At 43.7% G+C, this 25,000-nt stretch overlaps 1 protein-coding gene across 1 annotated transcript in view; it reads right to left on the reverse strand.

Moving 5' to 3' along the window:
• igdcc3 (immunoglobulin superfamily, DCC subclass, member 3) overlaps nucleotides 1-25,000 on the reverse strand; it is a 63,535-nt gene that overhangs the window by 28,861 nt on the left and 9,674 nt on the right. The window contains exon 2 of the mRNA XM_017458353.3: nucleotides 23,623-23,928. Coding sequence (XP_017313842.1) covers nucleotides 23,623-23,928 — 306 coding nt within the window. The remainder of the gene's footprint in view (nucleotides 1-23,622; nucleotides 23,929-25,000) is intronic.

The raw sequence follows: 25,000 nt of genomic DNA on the forward strand, positions 1-25,000 counted from the left end.
TGGGGAAAGAAATAAAGAAAGAAAGAAAGAAAGAAAGAAAGAAAGAAGAGGTCAGGAAGGAAGGAAGGAAGGAAGGAAGGAAGAAAGGAAGAAAGGAAGGAAGGAAGGAAGAAAGGAAGGAAGGAAGGAAGGAAGACGGAAAGGAACTGGGAAAGAAAGAAAGAAAGAAAGAAGAGGTCAGGAAGGAAGGAAGGAAGGAAGGAAGGAAGAAAGGAACTGGGAAAGAAAGAAAGAAAGAAAGAAAGGAAGGAAGAAAAGTTCCCCAGCATCAGGATTAAGAGACTCAAAACAACCCAACACAGTTTATACAACAGTTTATACAACAGCACATGACCCAGATACACACAGGTTTATGATCACAGCCGGGGCGCTGGCTTGGGGCGGGGTCAGGGGTGTGGTCGGGGCGGGGCCAGAGTAGGTTGTGTGACAGTATTTGTGTAAAATGAAGGCTGATCTCAGAGCAGCATTAAAGGCCTCATTGAGCTGCAGATCACACAGCGGCTCCCGGCTCGTCTCGGTTCCCAGCTCCCGCTTTCGGTCTCCGGGCGAGGGGGCGTGACCCGGGGGAGGAGCCGTCAACACGAACTCAATTAGTACCAGGCTCGGCTCTTTCTCAGCCTACGACACAAGTGCGCTTCTTCAAATGTCACCCGTAATTACCTCCACTCGCTCCCAAACGCTCTTAGCATAACAAGAGCTTAGCATTCTGTTCTTTCTCTCTCTCCCTCTCCCTCTCCGTGTAATGTTCTCATCTTCAGACTGGTGTGGATTCACAGCTACTCTAATGCCACAGCTGGAGAGCTCGGCTAGTTAAAGCTTTCTCTGTTTTGTTTGTGCAAATGGCAGGACAAAGACGGAGGAGAAAGGAAGAGAGAGAGAGAGAGAGCGTTCTCAGAGGGAAAGGAAAAACAAGATGAACTTCCACACAAATCTGACAGAGCTGGAAACACACACTGGACACATCTCTCTTACTCTATTCTCTATTCCTTTTCTTCCTTTCCTTCTTTTTTGGTAAAAATTTCCAAATATTATAAAGCTATAAACACTTCTTCAAAGAGTAGTTAGCCTTATTCCATCACTCTGTTGCTATTTCCTTACCATTATAACCATACCATATATGGCCATTCAGCAAAAATATAAAATAAAATATCATTTTATATATATATATATATATATATATATATATATATATATATATATATATATATATATATATATATATATATATATACATACACGTGCAGTACATATGCTTATGATAAAAATTTAGTGTTTGTTTTTTGCCGTCTTATGTCAAGTTTATTTCCCCATGTTTTCATTCACCTGACCGATGTGGGTGGAGCCAAGCGAAAGGGGGTGTGGCCTATAAAATCCACCAGCACAGTGTGAATCTGTTTTGGTCCAAAAATGAAACGCATTACCTCCTTTTCCAGATCCGATCACCACCTGCTTACGAAGATACCAAAAATACAATAGTTTTTGCCCATGTGTGAATATTCTTGATTTTCATTGGTTGTGATGTCACGACGAGGAAGTGACACGCCCGATTCCTTCACCTGATACCTTACTTGGCATCTAAAAGTGATTTGTACTTGGGTTCTCTTCGCACGGAGCACAGAGCAGCACACACCACATACCACACACACCTGTGATCAGATCAATCAATCATCCACATGCTGTCCTTAAAGTTTTGGCACCCGTGTTGCATCAGATTTATAGGGACAGGCGAGGGGACGATAGCCCACGGTTTTTACAGGGTGGGTTACAAATGTATGTACACACACACACACATACAAACACACACACACACACACACACACACACACACACACACACACACACACGCGCACTCATAACCCCTCTCTTGGGCCTCGGCCTCCGCCCTCATGCATAAAACATTCAGCCTGCAGAAGTCCACTTTTCTGCTGCCATTATAAATCTCTCTGTCTCTGTCATACACACACACACACACACACACACGGCCCCCAAAATGCCGTTTTATACCCTTAATTACTATTCATGTCACAAACGTACACACACACACACACACACACAGCTTTACATTTAATTCATGTATGTATATTGGCCTCATCTAATTCTGGAGAGAGAAATGAAGGGAGTAAGAAAAGACAGAACTACATAAATTCTTCATAAATATTAATCATTTAAAAAAATTATTGGCACCCCCCTTTTTTTTTTTTTTTTTTAAAAAAAGGGCAAAATCTTTTGTTAGTATTAACTCCTCTTCTGCGGAAGAACGATTTCCCCATGAAAAGGTCTGAATCCGCATGAGAACTTTTAACAATCTTATTTGCCACTGAAAAATCCAGTGGCGAAATTATTGGCACCCTTGAAGGAAAAAAAAAAAAAAAGGTAAATAATGAACGTCTCCGTTGATGTGGTCGAAGGAGAAACGTGTTTACTTAACACTTACGGACGTTTTTTTTTTAAGAACTGAAAAGCTAAAAGTGTGCAGCAGTGATTAAAAAAAAAACAAAAACATCTTTATCATAGGCCTTTCTTTCATCTTCTTTCATTATGCCTCTGAAAGCCATTAACGGCTAGAGCAGCTAAGACCTTTAATAACAAGAACCGAAACATACAATGTGTGTGTGTGTGTGTGTGCTTACTTTCACATGCTCTCCATTAGCGACCGTGTGTTTTCATGCATTCATTCATGGTTTAATGATTTGTGTTCTCTCTATTCCTCACGTGAAACAACCGGATGTTCGTTTTGTTCCGCGGTTGTCATTGGTAAAGTGTTTCTCTGAGGCCCCGTGTGGGCTCCAGTGTCCTAAATACACTTATATACTGATTGATTTGACAGCGCTGAAGCGTTATATGCTAAATAAAGTGAGACAGATGCATGCCATTAAGACTGTCAGGTTGGGACGTGGGAACCTCAATAACACAGACACAAACACACACACTCGCACACACTCTCACACACGGGTTGCATGCATGCTCTCTGAATATAAATCAGTGCATGCTTTCGATTTCTCATGCAGGCTGCTATGATAATAACAACGACAACATACAACACTGTACATAAAAGGCCGCCAGCACCACAAAAATGACATCTTGGCACAGACGCAAATATTTCTGCGCATTTGTCGAATAATTCTCGGAATTATATATTGCTTCATAATAAACTTATAAAGGGAAATATGAGATGAATCGCAGGATAATTCTCGTCATACCTTTTTATAAAACGACATATCATATAATTATAGTGATCAAATGAATCAAATTTCTAGATTTATTCTCTTTAAGATTTAAAGCTTGAACTGATCTTGTTCCACGGGCGAATATTTGAGCTTTTTCAACGTTTCGATAGAAAGGAAAGGAGCAAAAAATTAATAACGATGATAAGTGTGAAATTCTCAAAAAAACAAAACAAAAAAAAAAAATCATCTAGAAATGTGTTTAATTGTAATTATAATTATTATAAAACCGGTTTTATAATCATTCTTGGAATGAGAATTATTAGGCATTGTTATTGATCATTTTTTATTTAAAACATGCCTAGAAACAGGTTTGGGAAAAAAAATAACAAAAAAATTGTTTTAATATTTCTTTTTCATTTAAGTGAATTTGTTACGGACTTCAAATGAATCCCGAGTATCCACAAGAGTGCAAATGGTAAAATCTCTCTCTTTGTTTGAAATGCTTTGCTCTGGATGTGGCTTCGAGAGCAACACATTCAGCATTCAGACCATTAAGAGAGCAAGGCATGATGGGAGAGGCAACTAATTAACACCGTATTGAAACGAGGCCCGTTTTACACAAAGGAAAAGATAAATGAGTGTTTTTATTGAATTCTCACACTTTAATGTAAATATTGCTGAGCGCTGACTCGCGCGTATTTAATATTTGCTGAAAGACAGAAGGAATGCAAGCGAGAAGAGTGTTAGCATAATTAATTAAACAGAATAAAGAATTTATTTTATGATTCATTCGGGATTTCTGTGTTCTTTCATTATTCATTATAGCCGCATCATTCACAAGTGGCCTTGTAAAGCAAGAGAGAAACAGTGGGAGAGAGGAAGATAGCAAGAGAGAGAGAGAGAGAGAGAGAGAGAGAGAGAGAGAGAGAGAGAGAGAGAGAGGGGTGGTGTCTGTGACCCGGCTGTTCTTCCTCCACACTAACCCCAAGAACCTCATCACGTCCGCCAGCACGCTGCTGTAATGACGGTCTCAGGAAACCATGAGACGACTGAAATGGCTGGAGGATAATAAGGAGACATGACTGCAAAAAAAAACCCCCAATGGATTAATTTGGGGGGATGTTACACCAATTAGTGTCCTATTTTTTATGTTCTCCAAAAAAAAAAAAAAAAAAAAAAGATTCGGGGCGGGGTTACACACGCGCTTATGACATCACTAAAGAGGCTAAAGAACTTTGGAGCGATCACGTCCGAGATGACAGGATGACACGTGGAAACTTTTAGCCGCAGAACTTCTAGCCGCTAGCTAGAATACTGCTAAAATACTGAGTACTGAATTCTGAAGTGTATGGAATACTGAAGTTCAAGGAAGACGGTTTACTGACGTACTGAATGCTGAAATGTATGGAATACTGATGTGTACGGTTTACTGATGTGTACAGGATACTGATGGATAAGCAATACTGAAGTGTACTGAATGCTGAAGTGTACTGAATACTGAAGTGTACTAAATGCTGAAGTGTACTGAATACTGAAGTGTACTGAATACTGAAGTATACTGAATACTGAAGTGTACTGAATACTGAAGTATACTGAATACTGAAGTGTACTGAATACTGAAGTGTACTGAATACTGAAGTGTACTGAATGCTGAAGTATACTGAATGCTGAAGTGTACTGAATACTGAAGTGTACTGAATTCTGAAGTGTACTGAATACTGAAGTGTACTGAATACTGAAGTGTACTGAATACTGAAGTGTACTGAATACTGAAGTATACTGAATACTGAAGTGTACTGAATACTGAAGTGTACTAAATGCTGAAGTATACTGAATACTGAAGTGTATTAAATGCTGAAGTGTACTGAATGCTGAAGTGTACTGAATACTGAAGTGTACTGAATACTGAAGTGTACTGAATACTGAAGTGTACTAAATGCTGAAGTATACTGAATACTGAAGTGTACTAAATGCTGAAGTATACTGAATACTGAAGTGTATTAAATGCTGAAGTGTACTGAATGCTGAAGTATACTGAATACTGAAGTGTACAGAATACTGAAGTGTACTGAATACTGAAGTGTACTGAATACTGAAGTGTACTGAATACTGAAGTGTACAGAATGCTGAAGTGTACTGAATACTGAAGTGTACAGTATATGAAAGTGTACAGAATACTGAAGTGTACTGAATACTGAAGTGTACTGAATACTGAAGTGTATTGAATGCTGAAGTGTACTGAATACTGAAGTGTACTGAATACTGAAGTGTACTGAATGCTGAAGTGTACTGAATACTGAAGTGTACTGAATACTGAAATGTAAAGAATACTGAAGTATACTGAATACTGAAGTGTACAGTATATGAAAGTGTACAGAATACTGAAGTGTAAAGAATACTGTACAGTGATCCTGTAAGACTGCCAGTGTAAGAAGTCCACCGTGCTTCCTAGGACACATCTGTGATTCTGTTATAAAACTAAAGAAAAAGTAAATTCACAAGTTTGTCTGCGAGACCAGTCTCTACCTCTACACGCTTCATTCTGTATTTATTTCCCCCGCTGCACTGTGAGTCTCTGAGAAACAGCTTAACAAATGGTCCCCATGCTCTTCTCTTTTCTCCAGCCTGTCAAATATTGAAAATGCAGGAGACAGCTGGAAGCGAGTCACTATTTAAATTCAAATGGAAGAGTCATTACTTTCTCTCGTTCCCACTCGGTTTGTGAGCTCGGAAAATGAAAGGATCGAATCTCACGGCCAGCCAAAACACTTTTGAATAACAAAGCAGATGGACATTTGGCATCACAATTCTCCATAGCAAAATTACTTCCCCCTCATTAGCGCTCCACTGGTGAGGTCTATTCACACACACACACACACACACACACACACACACACACACACACATACACATTAATAGTGTAAATCTCTATTATACACTTCTGTGCCGCACCTCCTGGACAGTGTGACGTAATCACTCTACTCAAGGATAAACACAGATCGCTCAATGTTGCTCAATTTTTTGACAAAATAACACTAGGGGCAGCTCTGGGAATGAATCAAAGCTGATGGATTCGGGTTTGTATGTACAAGTGAAATCCTACCCTACCCGACCCTACCCGACCCTACCCGACCCGAGCCGACCCTACCATAACATCAGTATTACAGCAGCTTTATAACACCATAAAGCTGCCGTCATAACCAAATAAACCAGGCACAGGGGCACAATAACTGGCTGACTCAGGCTGACCTTTAAATCTAACTCCATCCATGTATATATATACAGACAGTTGAGCCCAAAAGTTTGCATACCCCTTGCAGAGTCTGCTAAATCTTAATACTGTTCACAAAATAAGAGCGATCATAAAAATCCCATGTTGAATTTTATTTAGTTCTGTCCTGAATAAGCTATTTCACATAACGGATGTTTACATACAGTCCACAAGACAAGATATATATATATATATATAGCTGAATTTATAAGAATTACCTCGCTCAAAAGTTTACACACCCTTGATTCTTAATACCGTGTGTCGTTACCCGGATGATCAACGACGTGATGTTTTCATATTTTGTGACAGTCGATCACGAGTCGTTTGTTTGTCCTGACCGCTTAAACTCTTCTTCTGTTCTTTTCCGGCATCTTCTGCGTATTCGAGCCCTTTCCAACAGTCTCACACGGAGGACGACCGAGGGACTCGTACACGACTATTACAAAAGGTGCGAACGTTCACTGACGCTCGAGAAGGCGACACGCCTGACACGTTAAGCGCCAGAGGGGGTGAAAACTTTTGAACAGCATGATGAGCATGAATTCTTAGTATTTGGTCTTCTGTGAGACATCTATAAAAAAAAAGATCTTTGAACAAAATAATAACAATTTACACCGATCATCCATCATACACACACACACACACACACACTCACCAGCCTTCCCATTCTTGCAATTATCCAATCATCTATTCATGTTACAGCAGTATAATTACATGTATCATTCTCATAACAAGAAATATGAAATAAACTTGCTTAAATGAAAAGTATTTCCACCTGCTAAGGAGTATCATTAGTATTGGCACCAAAAAAAACCTGCAATAAAATGTAAAATGTGATAATCTCAATAAAATGTGTTACAATGCACATCCACTACATCACATTTGAGTGTGGGTGGTGTGTGTTTGGTCAAGCAGGGAATCCAAAGTGCGGTTCACCCCCCGAAACCCCCCCCCCCATTGTCACACTGCTGCTTCATATTCACTTATACACACTCACACCCTTAACCATCTGCCACCGGGACGAGCCGTATGGGGCCGTACCACACGGCACGGGACCAGACCAAACGGAGCTGGAGAGAGGCTGTCCGACGCTGCTCAGTGTCTCGCTTACCACATATACAAGTCTCATATTTGATTAATGACTGAATAATTACCTGATTGATCGCACATCGAAACCTTATGTGCCTGGATTCATTTAAAGTCGTATTTATATTACAGAGATTGATTTTTAGGTCGCACGGTCAAATGAAATCGAAGAAAAGTGAGGAGGAAAAAAACAAAAACAAACAAGCTCCTGTTAGTGTATGTAGGAACACCTGTACACCTGCTCATCCGTGCAATTATCCGATCGCAATCACGCGGTTATGCAGGTCAAGGGCTTTGGTTAATGTTCGCGACAAACGCGGCTCAGAAACTGCTGATTTTCACGGCACGAGAACATCCGGTTCGGCGGTTCTGCCGGCCGGAACCGCTCGGTACAAACGTGCCGAGCGGGAAAGCAGCTCAGAGCATAACAAAACCCTGAGGTGGGTGGGATACAACAGAGGACCACAGTGGGATCCACTCCTGTCAGGAATCTGAGACTACAGCGGACACAGGATCACCCAAACTGGAAGACACACACACACACACACACACACACACACACACACACACACACACACTTACAGACCCTCTCAGCATATCACACCCTCTCCTCCTCATTCTTTTTCTCTCACACATATCCAATACACACACACACACACACACACACACACACACACACACACACACACACACACACACACACCCTGGTCTGCTCCGTCAGCTGAAATGACAGCATTAATGAGCTTCTTCTCTGTTCCTCTCAGCCCGAGCCAACTGGCACACACCCGAGGGAATTCTTCACGCTGAATTGCGGTCATTAATCACAATCTAGGACAATGTGGTGCCATCGTATATGTGTGTGTGTGTGAGTGTGTGTGTGTGTGTGTGTGAGTGAGAGAGAGAGAGAGAGATAAAGAGAGCGGGACTACCAGAGACCCCGGGGATCACCAGGAGACGGGCCAAAGTGTGAGAGAATGAGAGAAAGAGAGGAAGGAGGGAATGACAGCAGGTAGCCCAAACGACAAAACCCACCAAAATCTCACCATGACTGCACAACACACACCTTTCCAGTGTGTGTGTGTGTGTGTGTGTGTGTGTGTGTGTGTGATCACAATATTATCATCAACGCCTGATTATCAATAACTCTGATTTTCTGCAACTATTATTGATTCTACTGCTATCACTAGTATTGATTTGATTTAAAAACAAAACTGAGATGTTTTTATTTTTACTGCATTTTTTTTTTTTTTTAAACGTCTTATTCGACCGTTTTAACGATCAATTTTAATGATATTACTTTCAGAAGTTCTCTTTACTTTCACACAGGTTGTGATGTGCTCATCGTTAGTTTCCGTTCGTTTTTAGCTTTAGTTTTTTTCTCTCCGAGTGTTTGTTAGATTCTTTACTTTTCGAAGCGACGTGTTTATTTCAAATATATATATTTAGCTTTAGGTTTTTAGCATGACGTAACTAGTTTAAGTTTGTTTATATCCCCATTTTTAAAAAAAAAAAACAACAACAATATTTTTCTTAGCATTGTTATGTTTAATTGTAGCGGTGTTTATTCAATTTCTTATATAAGAACACACACACACACACACACACACACACACATATATATATATTTATATATATTTGTAGTTAGTTATTAATGGGTGGAATGATAATGTCCATGGATCAAGAAGAATATGATTAAAGATGTCATTAATGGTCTTTAAGTAAAATGTAAATACCTTTTCCGAGAGGCTGAATGTGAGAAAACGTTGTCGCAGATTGTTTTAAATAAAGTTTTTTGGGAAAACTCGGGCTGGTCGATATGACATGAATATCATATCATGAGACTCGAGGACGTTCAGCGTATCACGATGTATAATTTAGATAACAAACTGTCATCATTCGGTATCATTTCATTTGTGATTATTAGGAAACAAATACATCACCATGCCGACGGTATCTCAGGACGGTGTATCGCGTAATCATCTATCACGATATAGATGTTATATCGATACGTCGGCCGGCACTAACGAAAACTGGCTAGCGTTTTTTAAAAAATGTTTTTATTTCATTTGCCCGTTCCAGACGCCATATTTCCCGGTTTTGTTTAGTTTCACTGATGTTTTTGTAACGTCATCAGAGACGATCACGACACAGTGCAGCCGAATCTCCAAGAGACGCTGTCGGAATCCTGTCCGACCTGACCGCGTGGCGATACGCACGCTCGTCTTTTTTTTCTCCATGTGAAACCATGACGGTGTCATACGGCGTAATATATTCCTGACACGCGTCTCACGCGCCCGTATCAGGAAGCGTTCACATGCAGGAAAAATTTAATAAAATGTTCAAAAATTTTTTTTTACAAAAAACAGGCTGCTTATCAACTGCACCGTTCTCCACCACCCTCTTCATACCTCCATCACTCTCTCCTCTCGTCTATCGGCTCAAGACAGCTGGGTTTGTGCGCTCTTTTTTTAAATGATTTTTCTTTGACATCCCTTTTTCTTTTTCCTCATCGAGCCCCCTGGCTGCCAGCTGATGGAGGGCACCAGGGAAATCATCTCAAGGCTACACCCCCACACGTACCACTTAATCCGTGTGAATTCATGCTAATGCAAAATGTGCTGCCCTCACACACACACACACACACGTGCGCGCGCGCGCGCACACACGCAGCATGGGGCCGGGCCTGCCCTTGCAAAACTACGCTTCTTTGGGAAAGCGAGACAAATCACACAGCCGCCTAGACGCAGGGAAACAATATAATACATGAGCCATAGTGTGCCCAGATAGTGCACACACACACACACACACACACACACACACACACACACACACACACACACAAGGAACAACGTATAGCTGCACTTTGTAGCATTGGAAGATGATCTGTTTGAGCGGAGTGTACAGATGAGCGAGCGTGACCGACTGAAGCACTAAAGCGCCGCTGCATCGGTCTCTTTGGGCGGGCATGAAGTGAACGGGAAATCCCACTGCACCGCGATCAACAGGGGAAAATGTCGTGAAAACAGAGCGCGAATTCACGATAGATTACAGAATAGCAGAAACCTCCGCCCGTCAGCCAGAGAGAGAGAGAGAGAGAGAGAGAGAGAGAGAGAGAGAGAGAGAGAGCTCCATCTCTCTCTCGGGACCTGTGATTTAATTTCTGTTGTATGACCCATCACGTGCCGTCCACACACACCTCCTGGACAAAATTTAAAACCAGCTATAATGCCCGCAAAGCTCTTTAGAAACATTTTTCTCGCTATCCTTGTGAGGACCCTCCATTAACATAATCATGAACGTATCTAATTAACACAACCTCACCCTAACCCTAATTCCCCCTGAAACCCAAATGTACGTTTCCAGGCTTTTACCATGAACGCGTTGGCATTAAGGTTCTCTATAAGACGGTGCGCTCCAAAACAATGACAAGATTCACCTTTAGAAGACACACGCGTTCGAAATCTACCGTCTCTCTCCACCACCGATACGGATCAACCGTTCCGATGACATCATCCTGCACTTCAGCTTCTCGTCAGATCTCCTGTCCAATCCAACGCGCCGGAGAATCCGAAGTGTCCCGCCCACGACGTTACAAAACCCGCCTCGCCGAAGTCGAAGCCGCCGCTGTCGAGCGGCGAGCGCCGGGTCGTAAACGCGTCTCCGGCCGTCCGGACGCGAGTGTTTTATTTTATGATTAAGAAAGAAACGGTTGGAATTCGTTCGCTTTTAAGAAGGAGCCTTTTTACGTCGGGTACGGCTTAGCCCGGGCTGCGAGGTAAGATGAACGCTATCGGCTATTTAAAAAGGCGGAGGAGCTACTCGATATGTCCCGCCCTGACTTCCTGTTTCAGTGGAAGTTCCGTCAACGCATCGGATAACAACACGCCGTATACGCGGAGATCATAATCCACTGTTCGATCCGACTCCGATGACGCGCCGGCGTCGTTTCGTGCGTTCTGAGACCGCCGGTGTTCGATTACGACGTGCGATGTTTGTCCGTGATGACAAAATCCAGCAGAAAGATCTAAGTATCGCACATAGTGGAACTGGTTACTGCTTTTACACGCTGTGGATACGCACCGTGTTAGGGGTTTGTGTGTGTGAGAGAGAGAGGAGGGGGGGTCATAAAGTCTCGACAGCACAAAAGACTGGAATGTCCCCTTCCTTCATGTTCAAGGTTTGAGCTCTACAGCAGTGGGGGAGAGTTGGGGGGGGGGACGGGGGACGTCTAAGACCATCTGAGACCACCAACACATGACCGTCACATATCACTCAACACGCAAATTCCTCTCTGTGCACCCGTTCACCTCTACGCTATACAGTATCTTCACATCCTATACATCTTTTTTTTAAAAAATAAATAAATAAAAGCTTTTCATGATGCAGCATCATGGAAGTGAGACGATACACACATCTGAGACAAATTGGGAAACCCCCCCCCAAAAAAAAAACCCGAACCAAAACCGCTATTTAAAAATCATTTGCACAAATATTGCCCTCATACTGTCACCTCTCATAAACACACACACACACACACACACACACACGTCCAGTTGAGCCAGCAGAGATGAAACGAGGCCGTTGTGCCCTTCCCAGAATCCCCAGAATCCTTTGCTCGCATTCCAACTCTGTTTAATTGGTTCCTGTGGAATTCAGTATCGGCCCCCGGGCTGACAGGAGGTTTTAACTCTCTGTGCTCGTTCCAGGTGTATCATCCACCCAAAGCAAGTAAAATAAAAAAAAAAAAAAAGGTTTTAAACCCGAAAAGGAAAAAAAAAACAAACAAACAAAAAAACAATCCCCCGCCGCTTCGTCACACCGTCTCCCCTCTGCGTCGTGTACGATTCATTCTTAATCTTAAATCCACCAGAACTAAACATTTGAGGCGTGATCTAGAGGACCGTCGAAGCTAAGACGAGTAAAACAGACACCGACACGTCTCCCGGAACTGCTCTCGGGTGAGCGGTCACTCGTATCTCATGTTTGAAGGAGGGAACTCTGTAGAGCGAATATCTAATACAAACCTCACCTCCACTGCAGTAACAACAAGCTTCTGATCACGAATCCGATCCGTCTGATTAATTCACTGGGGCCGAGCCGCAGAGAATGGATTTATTCTGTCTTGAAATGGCTGTAATCAACAACTGGAGATTTAATACTCGCCTTCCGGTGGTATGAATTCAGGCGTCATCGTTCTCACGCAGGCTTTCAGGTTGCGGTATACGGTAGAGCTATGCTATTATGATCAGATACAGCGGATTGCACGCTCATGATCGTTACTAAAAACTGAATAAACGTTGTGCTCGATCTTAAGGTCTAATCCAGGATGAATCCTAATGCATTTATCCCTGACGAAAAGTACACAAAAAAAACAAGTGTTTCATGCAGCGATGTCACAGCGATGTTGTTTTGAGGATTTAAAAAAATAAATAAATAAATAAACGATTTCTATTTGCATGTCTTTCTGTAAGAGAAAAACTTACAAGTTGAAGATTTACTAAAAAAAATCAAATAAAATCAGACTGTTATTGTGCTTTTAAAAGTATTTTTACTTGAGTCGCTAGCGCGGTTCCACCAGAGGAATGTGCTGCATCTCTGGCTGGGTTTAAATTGTTGGGCCTTGAGGCACATTTCTGATATTTCGACAAAGATCAGATTTTTTTTTCCTTCACTCCTGACTGTTTACATACACATAAGACCTGACCCGTGTCCGATTCCCGCGTTTACATCGTTTCCACCGCCAAAATGCCCTCAGGTGAAAACAACTCTTTTTTTTTCCCCCCGTTACATCACTGTGGTTGTAGAAAGAACGAGCAAGTCTGGTGTTTCCACTGAGATTATTGTGGTCTTTACCTGCTATGCATTTTACCTTAAGGCCTTTAATTTATTTAGCACTGGACTGACCGTGCGTCACGTAATAATGACCATAACTTCAGAACGGACGGGAAAATCGGATCTGTTTGATCTAACATTTAGATCTGACCAGTTATCAGATACGTACGTAACAACATCAAGGTAAAAAAAAAATCAGTATCGGTCGACAGTGTAAAGGCAGCCGCTCTAAGTGTCGGCCATCTTGAATTGAGAACGTTAAAACTCAAATGGGAGAATGATTTTAATGCTTTGCTATACTGGAGTTAATGGTCCTGGGCTGAACACAAGTGTAAACCTTGTGCATGAAAGGGTTGATGACACTGAAACCCGTGATATGGCTGGATGGAACGTCCTCCAGCTGAAAAGAGCTTGGTGAAACATCAAACCATAGAAACAGATCTCTGGTGACATCTAGGCAACTGAAGCATTTTTCCTTGAAGCGTTATGTAGAATTGAGAGCGTGTTCATGTCACAGCTGGCATTTAGACTTTTAGGACTTCATTCGCTTGATTTTGGCTTCGTCAACACATAACAAAAGTCAAAGTCAATGCCAGTGGCCCTCGGGGGACGTGGGAGAGAGGGACGGGGCATCAGACGGGAGGAACGAGTACAAAGGAGGGGGAGGAGTGCATGGAAAAGAAAAAGGGGGGGGGATTTGGGTAAGGGCAGGAGGCGCATTCTGCCCCGATGGAGAGGTCAGCGTTCCCCCACGCATCATCCGTCCCTCCTCCTCACCATCCTGGGCTGACCTCTGACCCTGCTATCTGCTCATAAAGGCCGGGATGGAGAGTGGACAGGGGGAGGAGGAGAACAGAAATCGGGGAGAGAAGAGAAAGCGAGGATGACAAAAGGGAACTGGGGCCAAGCGAACGAGTGAATCGGACGAGTTTTCTCAGGGAAGAAAATGGAGGAGGTTGCTTAACCAAATCGACGTCTATTTTTGACCCACTTCCCATGTAAATGAAAACGCCCCGGTTTCAGACAGTTACGCGGAGCTTTATATCGTTCATTTCGGCACGGATAGATCGATGACGTGCGCAAACCCGCTGCTGACGACCGATGTAGGGACTGAATAACAAAATATATGATTGGTCTAAAAGTCTTGCTTGTAAGTCTGCCGTCACTGCTGCGATAAGAAAACAGTCCACAATTCCACACAAAAGCCTCGGCTCTTGTGCGCTATAAACGCCGACAGTGTCATGCACAGCTTGTCCTCTAGGGGCGACTGAGCACAAATCAAGCTCAAGATCAAGTGCAACACCGTTTACCAGCCTCCTAGAAACAATTCACCCTGTACAATCAATTATCCCTGCCTATTTAAAGAATATATATATATATATATATATATATATATATATATATATATATATATATATATATATATATATATATATATATATATATATATATATATGTGTGTGTGTGTGTGGAATTCAGTTTTTTCACGATTTTTCATGCTGAAAGCACTTCTTTAACTCAATAGTTTAAATTATAGTTGGTGTCACTTGTCACTTTTTCCTCCATCTTTTACCTGAGACTTTTTACTTAATCAGATTTATGTTCATCCACCATGTTGTGTAAGCCATCACTAGGCAAATCCCCCTAAATCATACTTTAGTATTAGCTTCGTCCTGGATCCAGGACTTAACCCCGGAACACTGGGCACGAGGCGGGAATACACCGTGGACAGGACACTATGCACTATTCGCACTCACATTCACACCTAGGGTAAATTTATAGTTGCTAATCCACCAAACGGAGTACCTGGAAGAAGACTCACGGAGAGAACCTGCAGATCTCCAAACCCAAGCTTTCCACGTGCCCGTCATCGTAACCCTAAAATCCATCCTGCTCCCACAAATTAAACCCTCGCACAGCCAACCTACAGCCATAACCATAGCCACAGAATCAACCCTGCACATCCACCTTGCATCCACGGACAGAACCCTTAGAAATCCAGCCAACATCCACCAACCTAACCCGAAAATTCCATCATCTTAACCCTAAAAACTCCCCATCATCTACCATCCAAACCCTTCACAATACACTACATCCAGCCACCCAAACGTACAGTAGACATCCACCATGCAACCCTCAACCCTCCACCTGAAGCTTCGTTTACTAACCAACCCCTTAAAAATCTACTCTACAACCAACAAACCATAAACTTCAACCATGCATTCACACAGGACCCTTATAAATCAATCCCGAATCCATCGCCCCGACCGGTCCATCCATTAACAAAGTCGCTCATCAAATACGACGTGCACCATGACAACGCTCGTACAGTACCGGTCCTCGCTAGCATCAGCTAACTAACTAGCCTAGCTTGCTCTGTGGATTCGATTCGTTATAATCAGTAATGGAGATGAAATAAAGACCGGTATACGTGGTGACGAGGACGTGGTCTGTCTTTGCTGTCGTTCTGGGGGAAGAAAATCATTCGCATCTGAGCTGCTTGTCGTGTTTAGTTACAGTGCAAGCCTTACACGTCTACCTCTCGAGACTAAGAACATCCCTCCTGGACCCCAGACTCTTACAACCTGATCGTTACAGTTTACACACACCTTATGGTACACTCTTTACTCTCTACATTATTTATCCTCCACCCTAAACGGACTTTACGAGCTGAAAAATGTATTAAAAAAACAACCAAAAAAACAAAAACAACCGTCGAAAACAACATACTACAAACTTTCTTATTCAACTCTACTGACTTCCGACCGCTCAAACTTCTCCAGATATCTGCCGTTTTATTTATCTTCCTCTACTTTTAATGTCTGCACCAATCTTCTAGCTGATACAAAACACATCCAGAGCAAAAGGGGTTGGACAGGAAGAGGCTGTGTTTTATTGGTGGACAGCCCGGGCCTCATAAAGTGGGTTTAACTGCGCTGGACGCCGTAAAGGAGCCGTTAAGTGTAGTGGGGCGTGGTGACGGGGGGCTACTTCAAGAACCGGACCAAAGACGCTGCTGAGGAGTTACGCCGCCACAGTGAGAGATCTTTCGGCAATAAAAAACATAACGCTGCAGGAGAATTTCGGGATCACGTGAGGGTCTGGTATAATAATTGGATTATACTGTAATAATCATAGCGGAGTTTCATTTCCGTGATAGTACGCTGTAGCGTTTGACCTCGTTTATGAATCTGGATGGTAGAAAAGATGTCGTGTTCATTAAAATACAGCTATTGCGGGGCGGGGGGGACGACAACAAAAAAATATTTGTACCCTACGCTGGCTTCTGAGTGTGTGTAACTTTCCGTTTAAGCAGACTCGCTACATTATCGGTTCCGCAACCTTTTCTATACGGTTTTCTACACGACGTATAGAATAAACTTTTCGCATAACGATTGTTTCAGATTAACGACCCGACAGGAAGAAATCCGTTAATTAAGAGCGTTAGGACAAAAGGACAAAAGTAATGGCACCCTATAAATGGAGGAAGAGTTGGCGCGTGTTTACGTCAGACGCTGCGCTCGAATGGCTGAGCCGCGTGTCGTCGTCCTTTTTTTTCCCCCCCCGTCATGTGCGTGGGCGTGGCTGGATAGAAATCGGCGGTGCTTTGAAGGTACTTTGTAATTTACGACCGATTGGCCTTAGACGACGTGCGCGCACGAGTTTGAAGAAAGTCAGGCGAGAAAACAACAACTTGACTAAACGACTGAGGGGCTTTCTTACTTAATATCAAACATCTTGTACATAAGACGTTAAAGCGTTTAATCGACGGCGTAGTCCAGTCACAGCTATGAGTGTTACACCGGGATTTATTCGTCATGTACACCGTGTTATTTTACATCCATCATGTGGAGCACTGACTCGAGGTACTAATAAATCCTCTTATTTGTTTGTTTGTTTGTTTGTTTGTTTGTGCATTACATCTAGCACCGTTTCAACACCCAGAAATGGTGTACAAGAGGATTTGCGTCTATTTTAATCCGCTAATGTCTTTAGGACGCCGTTTACGTGACTATATGACTCATCTGCTGAAATCAAATAATAATCGTGTTATCGGTGTGTATGTAAGCACACACTCTCACAGGCACCAGAGTAAAGGTCAAAAGACCAGAAATATTTCACATTTTACTCACACACACTCAGAAATAAAAAGCTGTGACTCTCAGTAAGGGAAAAGTTGTTCCGCTTCGGCGTGACCCGTGACCTTACCTTTGACCTCGCTACTCTCCGCTTTAAACCTCCATTACTGAGGAATTCCCCCCGGCGAGAATTAAATCCCTCACAGTCCCGCCGGGGATGATGGATCGGTGGCCCCTTTTCATTTTTTTGTTCGAGAAAGGCCGGGGTGGTCCGGAGACATCCGGACTGAGGCTGAATTCATTACCTACCACCTTCCCTAAAGAATCCTCACGTGGGCCACACAAGACCTCTTCACGGCCGCTCTGTACTCAACATTCCTCATCCGTATGTGACACAAACATTACCTTAAACATATCCCTACTGTACTGCTGCCGTGTGTTACCGGAGGTGTCGCGCTTCTTTCATAACAATGAATCGTCCCAGCGGGTTCGGAGTACAAAGTTTGATATGAGGCGTGTTAGATCGAGGGGAAAAAGTCGGACCGCTGCGAGTGACGGTTCCTTCGCTTCTCCAGTCCCAATTCATCGGTTATTAAAATGTCACAGAGAGAGAGAGAGAGAATACGAAGAAGACACAGGAGTAAAAAAGGAGGACAAGCTAAAGGGAAAATATCAAAGATCAACAAAGAGCAAGGATTTTTCCCCCCCTGAAATTACTCTAACGTAAAAGTAATTCTCTTAACGTGGCAAACGCATTTATTAAAAAAATCGAATAAAAATCTGTTTATTTGCAGAGTTACAGATTCGGATGAAAACAAAAAAAAGAACAGCAGACTGGATATTATCGGACACGTTTTGGTCTCCGGCCAGAACAAATCTGCTACTATAACTTCATCCTGCTGTTCACCTCTGGCTTCATCTCTCTCACCTCCGTTTCAGTCCGGTCCGATCCTTTCATCCCGGCCCTCGAGACCGCGCTTCGCAAATTTGGCGGCTGGTCTATTTTCCTCGACGGCGAAAGGATTTCTCACTCTGATACCCCAAAGTAATAACAAGCCTGACCCCATTTCTATGTCTAACACGTCCCCTGACTATACCGTGTATATCCACGGGCGTGTCTCCTGTACTAGATGATCACACGAACCTGAAAGAATCAACCGCCACTTATCTGGAGATCGAGAAGAGCGTCGACCACACGAGACGGTCCGATTTCCTAGAGAGCGGCTCTGATAGCGGTGGCGCCGTCGTTAACACGGCTCCACGTGAACCGCGTTTATAAACATTGCGGCGGTGAAATTTTCTGTAAGGAGGACGTTTATTTAGGATTCGTGGAAGGAGTCTGCAGTTTCAGTGCTTGGTGACAGCCAGAGGAACGGCGAGGACGTCGATTCTACCGGAAGGAATGTTGAACGTTCTCCGATTGACTTTAAAACAACCCGAACACGAGCTCGAACCCGTAAAAGCTTAAAGGTAGCAGACTGGCTCGTTGACCGGTTGCTCGGTGAAGAGATCGTGTAGAAAAAGGTAGGAGGTGTCGATTAGCGCGGCCCGGTCGACAGTACCGTCCACATGCGGCACTGCGGTGATGAAAAGCTTCCTGAGAACACGCTAATGAGGAACCTTGAGCAAAGCGAGAATGGGGGAGTGAGAAAAAAAAAAAGAGAGAGAAAGAGAGAGAGAGTGCAAGTGAAGTACCGAGGGAAGTGTAACGAGCTAAAAGAAGAAGGGAAAATCCATCAAAGAAATAACTTTTACAAAGATAAGTGTTTCCTGAGAGGGCCAGGCGATTGATAGAGACCACGGGGGGGGGCGGACCTTCAAGCAGCGCCCAACAGATCACCGTCAAAAATGGAGGACAAGGAAAAGGCGGATTTATGGAGGAGAGCGGGCACAAAAGTGGGTGTGGAAGGGGGGGGGGGGGTCGATGCAGGGGTCCGTCTTTATCTGAGGGAGACTGTGAAGAGCCCTCACTAATCACGACCTGCTTTAAAGCTTTTTTTTCTCAGGGGTGTTTCAGGGGTTGTGTAACGGCCCAAATGACTAGGAAGTACAAATTGAGCAAGAGCTCCTGAAGGAAGAAAGAAAAAAAAAAAACGAAAGAAAAAAGAATAAAGACAGAAGTGAACAGAGACAGAGAAAGGAGGCGCTTTGATCTAGCGGGAGGCCGAGGAACAGATCTGTGTCGCTTCACTCCGAGCGGGAGAAAAGGCGTCCGGTGGGCAGTGTGTGCTCCTGAAAAGCTGAAAGAGACCGAAGGGGAAAAGAGGAAGGGCTCTTAAATGCTAAACACAGCCGGCTGGTGGTGAACCATTAGAGGAAGACTGGAGGCCCATGTGGCTGGCAGCGTGCCTGGCACTCCGCAGAGGCACCGGTGTCAAAAATACATCATTTGGTTTAGTCTAGTCTAGATACAGTCCGGTCACAAACAGCAACTTTAGTCCATGAAAACGACAGCGTTGATGAATTCTGGATTGTGATTGGTCGGAAGGTGTTGATTCGTTTTCTGACAGTAGCGCGGCTAAAAATGACAGGTTCATATCCATGCCCTCTTTCTAATGCTTTATTGTTTCTATAGCAGCAACTTACACATACAGCGGACGCACTACACAGTCGAAGACTAATAATTCACCGAATTGTTATTGAACCAAACACGCAACGGTAAAGGTCGATACGGTAACGGTTTTTCCGTGAGATGTTTCTTTAACATTTTCAGAAGGAGTCTCCAGTGTCAGCGCTTCGTAAGAGGGGGTTTTTTTTTTCACGGCTTCTCGATGACATCACGGGCTGCATTTTAACTTCAAGAGAGATGTATTTATTTTTTTTTAAAGAATGTTTAACAGCTGCTATAACGTAAGCGACAACAGGAACAAACTTGACTCGCGGATGTTCCACGGCATTAAATGTAACTACGAACGGATAACAGTGTCTTTTCTTATTATTGGAGAAGAATGTCCTTTATCACATGTTGTGAAACGTGATTTTGTTCAAATTGAAGAGTGCGGGTCAACCCCCGCCACCCCGCCGCCCCGCCCACAGGTTGAGGAAGAACTGCCTCTCTGTTCTTCTCTCATCGCATCTTCTTTCCTCTCCAGTGGCAGTTCTTTTACAGCGAAATGACCCTTTTCATGTGGTGTCATACTGCCTCATTGGCCTCTTATAATGAACTGCGACTACACACTCGTACAGAGACACACACACACAAAAAAAAAATAGCGGGACAAAAGAAACAAAAGGAAGTGACGGGATGAAAAGGAATCGCCGTCTCTGCCATGTTAAAAACGAAATATGGATTTTTGCTCCATGTTCTAACGATATCCGGAGCAGGAGGTACAAAAGCCTCACAAAGCCTAATGATCCGCGGATCAAACTCCGACTTGTCCGGAGCACCTGGAGGCACTATTAAAGCCTCATTGATTGCAGATGGAGATGAAGACGGTGGAGACAATTTGCCCTTTCTTTACAAGAGACAAGATGACAGCTTCAATCAGGGGCGTTAGCTGGACCGTTAATCACACAGGGCTGAGCCCAGATTCTTCTCCATCTTCTCCAACGTTTCAGCCTAAACAGACCTGCGCCATTTTCTTGCACGTGAGGGCTAATCGCTTAAAAAAACTTGAAAACTGGACAAAAGTTTTGGCTATCTAACACAAGACTTGGCTAGTTTGTCAGCGGTCTTCAAATGCCTGAAGGCGCTTGGAGATATTTGGAGAACTCTGGAGATGTTTGAAAATGTTCAGAGGTTTCTGAAGATCGTCGGGGTCATTTCGAGACATGCAGATATTTGGCGTTTCTTTGGGCGCTCTAGGGGTTTAATCGGGTAAACTCCGGAGTCGTTGGACATATGAGTACGTTGAGGAATATTTGGAAAACTTCAGTGTTGTTTTGGAGACACGTGTAGAACTTTGAAGTTGTTCGAAGATGTTCCCAGAACTCACGCTGCTCAAAGCTTTTTCAGCTCACCCATCCTCCCCGAAACCGACATCCGCGTCGGAACCACATACAAAGACGTCGCCACTCCTCACACGTCTGTCAGACGCTTCATTAACACAAACTCCGCTCTTTGTTCTCCAGCCTTCAGTCTGGAGTCTCGGGTCAAAAGGTCCCGAAATGGCCACCAAACTGGAAACCCAAACCCTGACCATAATTCACAGAGGACATGGCAGTGAAAGGCTTCACCGTGACCTTTCGCCATGAACTTGAAAGGGGAGAATATCAGTTTTCCTACTCTACAGATTCCTCGGCGCATTCCCTCCGAAGAGCGTCGATCTAAACGTACCATACTTCTTCGGCAAATGTTTTCTTTTTTTATGCTCTTTCAAGTATTTCTTACCTAATAATTCGGTTCCATCTTTTTTTTTCTTCTTTTTTCCGGAGACTGTAACGCTGCTCTAAATCCAAGGCCGTGATGAGATTTCTACATATGCGTTCGAATGGACTTGGATGCATTCGCATATACCTTCAGGCCATTTTTATGTGCATTTTAGCTGTTTAGTCCTTCTTCTACCCCGATCTACCCCGAGGAGGCTGTCCAACAGAAGACAGTGAACAAGTTAGAAGAGTCTCAGACTGACACGCAACCACGAGACCAAAGGTAATGCTCAAAATGACGCGACCACCACCGTGCTTCACTGGAAGAATGGAGTTCTCAGACTGATGAGTAGTGTTGGGTTTCTGTTCAATGTAATGAGAATTAGATTAGATTAGACAACCTTTTCCTTTCGGAGAGAATCTCGGGGTGAAAACGTATACGATCGCAACTTTATTACGAGGATCCGTGCTTCATTCTGCAACGAATACGGATCTTCGATACTTATACAAAGCGCTGGCTATGCCGCAAGTACCGATGATACTCATGCACAATATGAGTGCATACCGTATTGACTGCATCCACACAGGAAATGGCTTCAAATGATAAAAATGATTCTCAAAATCACCCTTTAAAAAATGGTTTCTGTTTCATAATCAAGCCTGATTTTCCGTATGTTCATTACCGGCGACAAGGTGTGCGTCGTGCATTAATGAAACGGATCCGATTATAGCGTAGGGATGGGCGATATAGACTTAAAACTATATCGCGATATTTCATGGTGTTTTTTTTGCGGCGATGATGTAAACGACGATATGAAAATAGTAACATTATAGAAACAACATCTTTTTGGCCGCGATTAAGTAGGTTAAAAATCAGAAGAGGTTTTAAAACGAATAATGCAAAGACCCTTACTCGGAAGTCATAATCATCATGTAACCCCAGGAAAAACAAACGGGAATGCTGTATCCGAACCGCTTCCTTATTACGGAGGAAGTCCTTTTTCGGGGATTAATTCTTCTTCCTCGGAACTCCGTTTTCCGCCACGCTTAAGCAAGTCATCGACTGTATGGTTAATATGGCGGGATGACTAATTGTGATCATGTGGAGGAGTTGGGGGCGATGATTCCCCCATCACAGACACTTTCTTTCAAATGAGGCTTATTTGATTTCTGTGCCACGTACAGCACTAATATCGCTCGGTCTAATCTCTCGCGCGATCCGCTGGTCCGTCTCCGTTCGGTCCTTTTGACCAGGAATGCTTTTTCAGCTGAAAAGTCACTACACAGAGGAGAGAAAAGTGTCCTATGAGAGGCGTATTATCCCGACTTCCTGTTGCTACTCGCTCCGGACAGGACAGACGGCTCCCAGCCGCCGCCATCCCACTGTGTCTGGAGCCGGAGTGTGTGTACCGTCTCAGCGGTGTAGCGTCTACTCACACAGCGTTAAGCTTACTCACACCTCTTTCTGTGTGTGTGTGTGTGTGTGTGTGTGTGTGTGTGTGTGTGTGTGTGTGTGTGTGTGTGCTTTTCAACACAGCATGTTCTAACACCATATAGGCCACAGCATGAGGTTTATGCTCATATTGTCAGAATGAGACATGGTATAGCCTGAGTGTGTGTGTGTGTGTGTGTGTGTGTGTGTGAGTGCATGCTTTTCAATAGGACACTGTAGCATCATACACCCAATTAATGCTCATACAGGCAGAGCAAGACATGCTGGGTTAACATATGTGTGTGTGTGTGTGTGTGTGTGTGTGGTCTTCATTGACAGAGGACACTGTAACCTCATACACTGCAAAGGCATGCAACATGCTGGATTAAAATGTGTGTGTGTGTGTGTGTAAGTGTGTGAGTGTGTGTAAACACTTTCCCTACTTACTTGCAGCCTGCACTTTGGCCTTGCGGCTGACGACCAGCCCAAAGGAATTCTGGGCCAGGCACTCGTAGTCTCCCTCGTCTGAAGAGCCGTCGCTCCTGCTCCTCTGGAATCGGCCAATCAGCAGCGAGCCGTTAATGAACGTGGCGTAGTTCTCATCCTCCAGTAAGGGCGCGCCGTTCCTCCTCCACTGCGTGCTGATTGGTGGAATCCCTTCCACCTGACAGTGCAGCATCAACGGCTGGTTCTGAACCGCGATGATGTCACTGGGCTCCAGAGTGAAGGACAGCTCGGCTCCACGGGTCACGCCTGCACAGACCAGGTCCTGAAATTAATCGACTAAACCCCCTCGCTTTCTAAAGACCGGCTTCACGTTTACTTTAACCGTTTTATAAATATCACCGAAACAAATCCGTTTAAAGATAATACTAATCCAAAACACATTACAGCTCATACATTTCACTCATTAGCGGCTGATATACTCACATTTTAGTATTTAAATCACAAATATTCCTCTATTTTAAGAACCAAACTTTTAAAAGTAGTTATTTTTTTCAATTACAACTACAATCACTGTGGCGCGTCCTCTCGCACTGGAACCAACACTGGCTGCTTTTTAATCGCTGCTCTTTATCGCGCTTTATTGTTTTGAGAACAAACATCTTCGACTAATCACGATACCAGGGATGTTTCGGAAGAGTATCGTCGAGTCGATGAACTTTTTCCTCACTGAGAAGTCGTTAGAAAAGAAAAGATCCTCAATCCAACTGAAAGAAAGGCTGCGATCCCGCGTGCTGAAAAAAACCCGCCGTTATAGAGCCTCGCTTCATATCAGCGTACGCCACCGAATCACTGAGAGCCCTGGTGCGTGAATAAATAAATACATCGTACACTGGCGTGAATCTGCTATAAACTTGGGAAGGGTGGCAGCCTACATGAAGTATATCGTCAAAATAAAAATCCCTTTCGGAAGGATAGTCAGTGACGTTGGAGTTTAAAAGTAGTACAGGATTTGAGGAGTTTTTGTCTTTTTGGTCTAATTTTGTTGCGCAAACCTGGCAACCCGTGTCGCGGGAGAAGCACGAGACAGATTTGAACAGTGTTGAACTTCAGCGACGGGGTGAGAAACTTCTCGCTCACTTCCTCCTCCCTCAGCGAGTTATCGGAGCTTCGAGGACGTGCGCTCCGAACCCTAAAGCTTAAACAGGGGAGGTCTGAGTGATGACGCTGGACGAACACTTGCGCTGACCCTTTGGCCTTGACGCCGCTCTACACCCCGCCCCCCAGATTCCTGCTCTCGCTAACACACCAGCAGCAGTGTCTGAAACCCAATCCCTTTCAGTGTGTGTGTGTGTGTGTGTGTGTGTGTGTGTTAGCTTTA

The sequence above is a fragment of the Ictalurus punctatus genome, chromosome 27 (genome assembly GCF_001660625.3).
Source record: "Ictalurus punctatus breed USDA103 chromosome 27, Coco_2.0, whole genome shotgun sequence".
In the NCBI taxonomy this organism is placed as follows: domain Eukaryota; kingdom Metazoa; phylum Chordata; class Actinopteri; order Siluriformes; family Ictaluridae; genus Ictalurus; species Ictalurus punctatus.